The 11,973-nt window shown below is 36.8% G+C and overlaps 1 protein-coding gene across 1 annotated transcript in view; it reads right to left on the reverse strand.

Moving 5' to 3' along the window:
* Positions 1-11,973, reverse strand: part of LOC134278473 (uncharacterized) — an 86,795-nt gene that overhangs the window by 19,852 nt on the left and 54,970 nt on the right. The window contains 11 exon segments of the mRNA XM_062760792.1: positions 1,708-1,825; positions 1,927-1,960; positions 2,050-2,168; positions 2,462-2,597; positions 4,336-4,491; positions 4,634-4,770; positions 5,033-5,156; positions 5,652-5,883; positions 6,740-6,883; positions 7,673-7,807; positions 10,347-10,518. Coding sequence (XP_062616776.1) covers positions 1,708-1,825; positions 1,927-1,960; positions 2,050-2,168; positions 2,462-2,597; positions 4,336-4,491; positions 4,634-4,770; positions 5,033-5,156; positions 5,652-5,883; positions 6,740-6,883; positions 7,673-7,807; positions 10,347-10,518 — 1,507 coding nt within the window.

Consider the following 11,973-nt stretch of genomic DNA (forward strand, 5'->3'; position numbering starts at 1 on the left):
AAGTAAGAATCTAAATTTATAAAGACGAATCTGTAAAAAAGAATTAACATCATAGAATTTAATGTATGATGACCATGTTCTGATATGAAGCAGTGACCTTGACACAGATACAAGATATGTGACCCATGTAACCAAGCTTACAGCTGCAGACCAAAAAAAAAAAAAAAAATGCCCCCCCCTCCCTTAAATGTTTTATGGATAGGCGAGGAGTGAGGACCAAAATGTTGATATGAAATTGCTTACTTACAAAGCTAGAAAGAGTAATTTAAATCTGAGACATTTTCAAAACCTCCCTTCTTTTGGTTTCAACATACTTACTATAATGAGTCAAATATCCAACTCACAAACTAAACCAAATTTTATAACAAGTTCTTCTGTGTTCATAAGTTATGGAGAAATATCAAAAATTGTCAAGTCATTGGGAAAAAAAATAACAAAATGGGCAAATATTTATCTCATTTTAAAGTTTCATTGATAATCCTTGAGAATCACCTTGGATGTCTTCTTTCACTAGACGGGGGGATATTACGGGATATTTGGGGGTCCAGTACTGATAATGGGCTTAATGTAATTCAACCCAACTTTACAAAGTTACAATCAAATAAAGCAATGTTCCAAAGTCCAATTACCCCCAAAACACTGCCAAAAAACATTCAAGGTTCTCAGCAAATTGAGAAAACTTTCCAATTTCCAGGCAGCATGCTTAAATCTTAGGAAGTAAAGTGAGGTAGTTTTTCTTATGAAGATAAGAGGCCCTCATAGACGTATAATATTTTGTTACGTCATTAGCTGTAAGTGGGTATACATACCAGGAAAGTTTAATTCATCTGGCACCCAAATTCTTACAGGTAAATAGAAATAAATATGCTTTAATATGACTGTTTGCTTAATTCATATAAGTAATGTTATCCTCTAGGATTTTGTTGCTTGGTGGGGCAAATATTTCCATAAACCTTTCCTATCAAGAAATTGTGTTTTTATTAAATGATGTGTATATTTTACTATTCAAAACTAAGAACTAGCTGACACAGCTAAATTTTGTACGATCATGGAATGAAGTGAGAAATATAATATTTAAATTTCAGTCCGTCTGTATTTCTGTCTGTCTGTAACACTTTTGTTTCTGCGCAATATCTCAAAAAGCTTTTGAAGTGAAATTTTACACAACTCCTTAAGCCTACGGAATACCCCTACTGATTTTAATGTATAGACACAGCCTTTGCATATTACCAGGTAGTTTTACCTGCTATAATTTTTGCTGAGACCTTGTTTGTGAGGACAATCATAATTATAAACTTAAGATTTTGAGACTAACAATATCTAAAGATCCAATACAATTTTGCTCTAGTACTGTTAATTTCAAAAAAATCGTAAAGTAATAACCCCCTCCCCCCTTTTTTACAAAGTAAGTTTACAGGAAAACAACATATTCATTGAAAGAAGTATTTCTTTCTTATACATATTTCAGATGCATATCAATATTAGTAGAAAATATTTCACAATTTTCTAATTAAAAGGGTAGTACATGTATTTCTAAGCAATAGCATTTTTTGCTCCAGGCAAATAAAATACCCATCTTACCATGCAGTGGTGGAGTCACTCACAAAACTGGTGTACATCTGATATTACTAGTGTCTTATAAGGCGAACACACAAAGAATAGGGACATACTCCATGGGTACAGGGGTGGTGGTGTTTATAGCCTTACCTGCCAGGGAGCGCGGTGCTGAGGACACAATAGGGACATACTCCATGGGTACAGGGGTAGTGGTGTCCGTGGTGGGGTGACCAGTATGCCTGCTACCACTCAGAGAACGCAGAAAATCCTACAGGAAAAACGGGCATCAACAAAAGTGTTAGCTGGTACAAATAAAACAATGAATGAACAGTTTTAAAAAAATTGTTATGATTCAAAGTGATGGCTTACCTCATCCAGTAATATAGAACTCATAGACCCCATCCTGGGAAAGAAAGACAGCAATTATTTGAACTGCAAACATATTCTGTTATTTATTAAAACTCTCTTTAAATATCCTTTTAAGAATAATACCCTGTATTCCAGTTCTCGATGGGTTGTACTCTCATCAGTGAGTCCATGGCTTTAGGGTCCACCTCGGTCATGGTGTTAGTCGCTGCCTGAGACTCCACTCGTGTGTTAGAGTCGCTGTCCTGTAATAAACTCTCAGATTTAGTCTCAGACTTATCTCCTTATCTCATTAAATGCTAAATTACACTGGTAGAGTTAATGTTCTTGGTCAGCTACCACTAGTAGAGTTAATGTTCTTGGTCAGTTACCACTGGTAGAGTTAATGTTCTTGGTCAGTTACACTTTTTACTTGTCTAAATATTTGTTACACTTTTTTTACTTGTCTAAATATTTGTTTTTTACTCTAAAGATGCCAGATTTTTATTTTTTCAGCATAATGTATTCCTGTTATGTTGACAAGGTGATGTAGACTTACCTTCTCTATTTTCCAGCGTTCATGAACAGACACAGGAGCTGTTTTTGGCCTTTTACCAGCATGTGTGGCACCAACTGGACGCTTCCCCTTCATTTTCTTGACATACGTATGGTCTCCAAACTTTGACTTCTGCCACCTGAAAGAAAAAAAATTCTTTGAATTACATACTTCTAATGACCTGAAATATGATTTAAACAAAAAAGAGTAAACTGAATGATTTTTGGGAGTTGAACTATGTTCAATCTCCCATGGTCATCAGGCATTTAACATGCGCAGTAATTTTTGTGTTGATTATATAGAGCCGAAAGTGAGGCTACTGTGTCGACCAATTTACTCCAATGATATTCAACAGAAAACATGCATAAACATCCGCCACAAATAGCTCATGTCATTTTCTCCTGAATTGATCTTATTTTCATAATTTGAAATGTAAGTAAATGTAATGATAAAGTAATCTGATTTTGAATATTAGATATCGTTCAAAATAAAACTAAATTATAAAGAACCTCAAAAGTTTTTCGTAATGGAATTCACTTTTAGTGTAGCGTCATACACTGAAAGAGATACGAACGACAACTCTACATACTGACGGCAAGCGGTAAATCTAGTCTTCCCGACGCCCGACTGTCCCGTATTTTTAGCAATTTCTTTTTTACCAGTGCACAGAATTTATTCAAACTTTTCATGAACATTTTCTTTGTTTAAATGAATTCATTAATGCATAAAAACTTTAGGAAACATGCATATTTATTACTAAATCAGCAGCATCACCTGCCAAAAGCGGTAAATCTAGTACTCTGTTATAAATGTTAAAACCAAAAACGGACACCGATGTTTTCGTAAAATCGCGATTAAAAACAACAAAATGAAGTCTATTTTTTAATAAAAGGAAAACCTCATTTACATTCCAGATACTTTGTATGCACACAAACTCTCACATATACCACTGTTTTTATGTTTGGTCATTAAATATTTGTTTTTAACTTGGTATTGCTTTTTTCTTCACAATATTAAAAAAGATTAAGTTCTGATGTACTCCATGTATAATGTTCGTGTAATTGAAATAGATTTATATTCACAGAGAAGTTTTATATAACAAACCTGTTAGCTCTTAAAAGGATGCTTTGTGAAAATCCACATTTTATCAACATTGATATTATTCCTGCCAAACTGAAATTTTCATAACACATGGGTAAAGGTGCCAAGGAAAAATATATAACAAATTTGAAGACTGTGAGCAGTGAATTATATAAATGATCAACCACCTCTAATATGAATATAATGACAGTGTCCATGTTTTGCAATGCGAAACCCAAAATATGTGTAGGATGAAAAAGTAATAGAAGGCGCACAACGGCAATATGTAATAAAGATTCTATGAAAATTTCGTTCAGTGGTGTAAGAGGAGTTGCGGATAAGAGATGGGTATACCTAAAGCGTAACAAACAGATGGACGGAAATCCTGATTAATAAATACCCTCCCGCTTTTCAAGCAGGGGGTATAAAAAAAGGACTAATGTAGGCAGGCAAGCATTATGGCCCATGCATTTTTTGCTATTCAATGTCTCTGAATGTCTTTCTCAAGATTGTTGCAACACAAAAAATCTGAAACAGTTGTCTGTATTTGAAATAGTAATATTGTTCACTCACTTAACCTCCCGATCAAAGATTTTATTTTACACCATGTTCAACTCCCATGAGTGCTTTCAGTACTTTAAGTTATATACCGGTAATTAAACATTTGAAGGATTCCAAGTCACTTATGGAATAATGTCTTAACGAAAGTTCTTTTTGACTAATGAATGTTCATTATACACAAAAAGAGATCAATAACTTATCTTTAACATCAATTCATATTACATATTTCTACATACTTAGCCCGTTCTGTGTCTGGAATAATCTTCCCTCTCCAGTCTATGGCCTCGGCAGTCCTACTGGGTGTGCCTGACCTTGCAGATTTTGGGGGGTGGGGCTCAAGAAATTCAACACCATGGGGAGAGAAAGATGTATGTGGTCTTGGTCTGTCAGTTCTAAATTGACAAAGGAAATTGAAAAATAAAACAAAATTTTCAAATGAGTAGTCTCATTAATTGAAAAAAAGCTAGTGAAATAGATATTGATGCATTGACCAGTAACTGTTTCAAAGAACATTAAAATAATCCCTAGACTTACGCTATTTCTGGTGAATTAGATCTTTGTATTGGGCTAGGTGACCTATGACCTGTAGCTGTTGCTGGGCGTGACAGCGGTCGTCTGGATACCGTGTTACTGGCGGGTTGTCTGAATCCCGGACTAGGTGCTGGAGCAAGCTAAGGGAGGTAATACAGAAAATTACCCTAACACGAGACACCGAAAATAAAGTGTTTCTGTATTTTTAGTACTCATACTTTAGTACTTGTTCATATATAAATCAATGTTTCTATCACCCTTCACAGGTCAAGGCCAAGGTATATATAGCATCCAATCAACATCTAGTAGAAAATATAACATCTGTTCTTTCTTTATCAGCTTTGAGATTTAGGAAGCACATTTCAAATTTGATGTTGATATCCAGACTGTGTGAGAGCTTACCCTTTCTTTGAAGTAGGTCATGTTTTCCGACACGTCGTCCACTAACTGTACCACTGTGTCCAGCTTGACTGATGACGTCGGTTCAGGGGGAGGTTTGTTTTCCTTTTCACGGAGCTCAGCTTCACTGTCAGAAACAAATTCATATTTTTTGTGAAGTGGATCCTGCCCTCTTTAAAAATTATTCCCCCCCCCCCCCAAAAAATAAGGTGAAAAATCCCATTGGCAAGGAAATTGAATTTTCTGTGATTTTTATTGACATTTAAAATTACTGTCAGTCTCTTTGAGGTATGAAGAGACTCATAAATCCATGTCCAGCACAAAATGTTAAAATTCATAAATACATAACTACTTGTATATACTAACAACAATCTTTTTATCTTTGAAATTAAATCCCAGAAACCCATATTTTCCTCAAGTCATGATAATTTGTTCCTTCAAAAATAAGTGATTTTACAGAAAAGAAAATGTAAGCCTATAAAATTCAATTGCACATGTATTTTCTTACATTAAAATATTTCAGCAATATTTTTACCTTTTTTATTACATTTATTTCTAATGTAAAATTCCCAACTAAAAGTTATAAACATGGTCATATATCAAAATCCCTGTAAACACTCACGCAGCATCTATGAGCTGTTTCCCGAGGGGCTGGAATTTGGGTTTTTCTGTGGTCCTTGGCGTTTTGTCTGGGGTTTCTGACATGCGAGTGGATGCGGCCGATTTCGGCTTTGAGTACACGGGTCTGCGATATTTTGGTAGTCTGGGATAAAGGTTGTCAGCCATAACATAAAACTCCTCCAGTGAATTCTGTGTATACAGCTCCTGGACTTCCACAGGTCGCGGGGTCAAAACTAACCAATCATAAACAGCCATATTAAAATCCTCATATATACAGACATGTTTTAATTACAGTATGTACATGGTAATATTTAACAATTAGGAGATAAATACTATATCATGCATCATGCATACACATTGAATTTTTGTTAATTAAAAGTTTTGCTCTAACATCAGTTACTGTGATATATATATATAAAGGATTACAAGATACATGCAATTTCTACAAACAGAAATAAACTTTTATGAAGCCAGTGAAAAGTCAAAAGGAAAAAATCAGCTGTTAGAAGTAAAAATTGATTTTTTAGAAAGAAAATGTTATATTAAAATTCTACACAAATGATTAAATTGTCTGTAAAGCAATATACTTGTTTGACAAAAAATAATAAGCATAGAAATCAGCAGAATCAGACACAAATGTGTCTTAGATTGTGCTAACAATATGCAGTGATTTTGCACAAAATAGACTTCAGTTTTCTAATTACCAGGTATTTTAATTTTTCAGTCCCTTGTAAAACTTTTATCTTTTTCTGTATAGTGATAAAATATGCAGTAAATCTGCACAAAATAGACTTCAGTTTTCTAATTATCTTAATTTTTCAGTCTCTTGTTAAACTTTATCTTTTTCAGTTTATTGGTAAAATAAAATTGTTTTTGTAAATGTTCCTCATGCAGAAAGTCAGATAAGATAATTGCAATGAATAGCAATGAATATAAAAGTTGTGTTGTATCATGCAAATCTAATGTTTCCTGCAAAGTGCCAATAAAGATTATAAATATTTAACTGTTGGTGGGACAATATCTTGGAAAGGGAAAATATAGCATGTGCAATAATCATCAGCTGTAAATGTGATATTTATAAATATCTACCCTTGGCCATTGGTACCGACTTTGAATTCTGAGAAAAGAATGCAACGACATGTTTTGTCATCTCCTCCGGCATTTCTCCGAAGTCGTGGGCAGTGTAACGTACATCCATGGCCGTACCACTGCGACCAACGAAACTCAAGTCTCCTTTGAGGTTAGAAACAAATGCAAGCAAACAATGGTTATAAGGTTGGCATTCATGCAAATTAAAAAGAAAAGAGACATTAAAAATCAAACTAGTGATATGCAGAAATGAAAAGATGATCCTGAAATGATTGATATACAGATGAAAAATTGACAGATGCAACTAGATTTATGTCAAGATAACTAACTGACTGTTGAAGCTTAAGCTAGTCTAAAACAATAAACTATTGCTGAAAATTTAATTAATAATACTAAAAGAATCTGACAGTACATGATTATACATTAAAGTATATTTTTTAATATCAATAAAATATCAATTAAGTCTCATCTAACTATTCAGTATTATAATTGCATACATGTATTTTTAAAGACAAAATTTTGATTCCTTTTTAAACCTGAAATTTCCGTAGTATAATTTGAATATACCACGTCACTTGTCAGGCTTGATATCAGTTTTGGATGAAGATGATTTTGGATGAGGGGTAAGTGGTGACAAAATCAAACATAAACACAAAACGTGACTCATCAGATGGTTTTACCAGTAGGGGGAGCAGTTAAATTCAGTGACAGGGGTAGATTATATCCTCCTGGGATAGGATAAAACAAGTTATTTATAGACACCCTGTTACCTTGGTAACGTTTAGACCCCCTCCGGACAATTCTAGGTGATCGCCCTGTTTTTATCATTATGTCAATTTATTCATTCTTCTTTAAATTTTATTTGATAAAGAGCAAACATATTTCTTTTTTCTTTTTTAGATATTTAATTATCTTGATCTCTGGATAGCTTACTTAGTATTTCCTGTCCGTATGACCGGTCCTTGGTGTAGGTATTCCATTGGTTCATACTGTCGGGGCGGGAGGGGACCGCTGTCATTGGTCTGTAGGTTGTAGAGGTATGAGGTGTGGACGAAGACTTGGGAACAGCTACAAAAAGTTAATGCTTATATTATCCTTGTTAAAGCTTAGTCCATCAAATAATCACAATGCATAAATTAACTGTACTGAGTGAGTGGGCTCACAAAATTTATACTTATTAATATTCCGGAATACTGAACAAATGATCTTTAATCAAATGTGTTAGGTATAAAGGCAGACCTGTGAGGTATCCGTCCGCTGCGCCAGTTTATACATATTAAATACCTGAGGCAGACCTGCTGAGTATTTGCTGTGACAGACACCTGTGTATTACATACCTGAGGCTGACCTGCTGAGTATTCACTGTGATAGTTTATACACATTACATACCTGAGGCTGACCTGCTGAGTATTCGCTGTGACAGACACCTGAGTATTACATACCTGAGGCTGACCTGCTGAGTATTTGCTGTGACAGACACCTGTGTATTACATACCTGAGGCTGACCTGCTGAGTATTCGCTGTGACAGACACCTGTGCATTAAATACCTGAGGCTGACCTGCTGAGTATTTGCTGTGACAGACACCTGTGTATTACATACCTGAGGCTGACCTGCTGAGTATTTGCTGTGACAGACACCTGTGTATTACATACCTGAGGCTGACCTGCTGAGTATTTGCTGTGACAGACATCTGTGTATTACATACCTGAGGCTGACCTGCTGGGTATTCGCTGGGATAGTTTATACACATTACATACCTGAGGCAGACCTGCTGAGTATTTGCTGTGACAGACATCTGTGTATTACATACCTGAGGCAGACCTGCTGAGTATTCACTGTGATAGTTTATACACATTACATACCTGAGGCAGACCTGCTGAGTATTTGCTGTGACAGACACCTGTGCATTACATACCTGAGGCAGACCTGCTGAGTATTCGCTGTGACAGACACCTGTGTATTACATACCTGAGGCAGACCTGCTGAGTATTTGCTGTGACAGACACCTGTGCATTACATACCTGAGGCAGACCTGCTGAGTATTCGCTGTGACAGACACCTGTGCATTACATACCTGAGGCTGACCTGCTGAGTATTCGCTGTGACAGATACCTGTGTATTACATACCTGAGGCTGACCTGCTGAGTATTCGCTGTGACAGACACCTGTGTATTACATACCTGAGGCAGACCTGCTGAGTATTCGCTGTGACAGACACCTGTGCATTACATACCTGAGGCTGACCTGCTGAGTATTCGCTGTGACAGACACCTGTGTATTACATACCTGAGGCTGACCTGCTGAGTATTCGCTGTGACAGACACCTGTGTATTACATACCTGAGGCAGACCTGCTGAGTATTCACTGTGATAGTTTATACACATTACATACCTGAGGCTGACCTGCTGAGTATTTGCTGTGACAGACAATTGTGTATTACATACCTGTGGCAGACCTGCTGAGTATTCACTGTGATAGTTTATACACATTACATACCCGAGGCTGACCTGCTGAGTATTCGCTGTGACAGATACCTGAGTATTACATACCTGAGGCAGACCTGCTGAGTATTCGCTGTGACAGACACCTGTGTATTACATACCTGAGGCTGACCTGCTGAGTATTCGCTGTGACAGACACCTGAGTATTACATACCTGAGGCAGACCTGCTGAGTATTCACTGTGATAGTTTATACACATTACATATCTGAGGCTGACCTGCTGAGTATTCGCTGTGACAGACACCTGAGTATTACATACCTGAGGCAGACCTGCTGAGTATTTGCTGTGACAGACATCTGTGTATTACATACCTGAGGCTGACCTGCTGAGTATTCGCTGTGACAGACACCTGTGTATTACATACCTGAGGCAGACCTACTGAGTATTCGCTGTGACAGACACCTGTGTATTACATACCTGAGGCAGACCTGCTGAGTATTCACTGTGATAGTTTATACACATTACATACCTGAGGCTGACCTGCTGAGTATTCGCTGTGACAGACATCTGTGTATTACATACCTGAGGCAGACCTGCTGAGTATTCGCTGTGACAGACACCTGTGCATTACATACCTGAGGCAGACCTGCTGAGTATTTGCTGTGACAGACATCTGTGTATTACATACCTGAGGCAGACCTGCTGAGTATTCGCTGTGATAGTTTATACACATTACATACCTGAAGCTGACCTGCTGAGTATTCACTGTGATAGTTTATACACATTACATACCTGAGGCTGACCTGCTGAGTATTCGCTGTGACAGACACCTGTGTATTACATACCTGAGGCTGACCTGCTGAGTATTCGCTGTGACAGACACCTGTGTATTACATACCTGAGGCAGACCTGCTGAGTATTCGCTGTGACAGACACCTGTGCATTACATACCTGAGGCTGACCTGCTGAGTATTTGCTGTGACAGACATCTGTGTATTACATACCTGAGGCAGACCTGCTGAGTATTCGCTGTGTCAGACACCTGTGCATTACATACCTGAGGCAGACCTGCTGAGTATTCGCTGTGACAGACATCTGTGCATTACATACCTGAGGCTGACCTGCTGAGTATTTGCTGTGACAGACACCTGTGTATTACATACCTGAGGCAGACCTGCTGAGTATTCGCTGGGATAGACCAGTGTTTTCTCTCGAGGCATGGTATTCCTCTTCTGCACGCCTGGCCTCCATTGCTGCCAGCTGAGCATGAGGATTCACTAGACTCGCAATAGGGTGAACCATCTTCTTGGGGATGTATGTCGATAAATTGGAAAACTAAAAATTAAAGAACATGTTGAAGTCAAACTTTGTATTTCCTACTGCTATTGCAAATGTCGAAGTATCATCTCTACTTTAGTCTCCTATCTATCCTAAAATAATATACATTTCCTACAAGTATGTTTATAAATATGAAAAGGTTTTAAAGAAAATGTTTGAGAAAAATATTTGCTATAATAATACTGGATACTGTGGAATCATTTTTATTCGTTGGGGTCAATGTTCGTGGGTAGCCATAAATTTTCTGGTTCGTGGGGACGTAATTTCGTTGGTAACAAGTTCCATTTCGTTTTTTTTCCCCTCCAACATTAAAACAAAGAAGGATAACCCCGTCAATAATGCTTATTTAAGTTATCTCTCTTGTGAAAACAAAAATGTACCGGCGGCTTGCACCGACAAATTACAACCGAATGATAGGAATGATAATTAGTAATATTAATTAATTAATTAATTAGAATTCACCCTGTGACATGAGAACTACGACAAAAATGCCAAAATTGACTTAAAAACCTTTACCCTGAAACCAAATCATGCTAATTGGCTAATTAGCACCCACTCCAAAATTGCAATAAAAATTGACCCCATCGAAAGGGCATTTGAGAGTGTTGGGACTACAATGTAAACACTACTTAAATTTAACAATTGTATTTATCATTAAGGTCTTCCGTCTCCAACGGAAGACCTTATTGTTTTCGTTCGGTTTCTTTTTCCCTATTATTATTATTATTCTTTTTTTTTCTTACCGATTTTGTGCACGCGAGTTCTCGGAAACGGCTCGGTCGATTTTCACGAAACTTTCAGATCTGATAGATATTGGTCTGAACCTTATTGGAAATTTTTTATATGTACGTCGTCACTTCCGGTCGTGAGATATGGACCATTTACTGATTTTCAGAGGGTCAGCTTGTCCTGGCAATCACTAAAATACGAATGAAGATATTGACTTGAGATTTTCAGTGAAGGTAGAGGAAGGATATCTGAATTGCTTTTTTGAGTCTATATTTTTCTAGCGCAAAAGGCGTTGAAGCTCTCTTGAGCTCATTATTATTATTATTTTTCTAACCATCTAATTTCGTGCACGCGATTTCTCGAAGACAACTGGATGGATTTTCATGAAATTTGCAGGAACAATGTATTGTTATCTGAAGTTATTTTATCCAAGAGATTATTTTGAAATTCCTTTCTGGTGCCAAGTTACGGACAATTTTCTGATTTTAAAATGACATTTTGTTCGTGGATAATCTCAAGAACAGTAAAAGATATCACTGTGAAACTTTCAGGGATTATAGATCGTGATAAGTGCTATCCAAGACGCGATCATTTGTACGTCGTCTCTACTTCCTGTCGTAACGGCAAGCAAATTCAAAAAGTCGAATTTTTCAACTTTTTTTGTTTTTCAATATTTTCAAATTGTATCAGTATGGTTGATAGAAACATATCTCGTTAGACTGA

The sequence above is a fragment of the Saccostrea cucullata genome, unplaced genomic scaffold, assembly GCF_032062105.1.
Source record: "Saccostrea cucullata isolate Sc308-1 unplaced genomic scaffold, CSIRO_AGI_Scuc_v1 ctg459, whole genome shotgun sequence".
NCBI classification, from domain to species: Eukaryota; Metazoa; Mollusca; class Bivalvia; order Ostreida; family Ostreidae; genus Saccostrea; species Saccostrea cuccullata.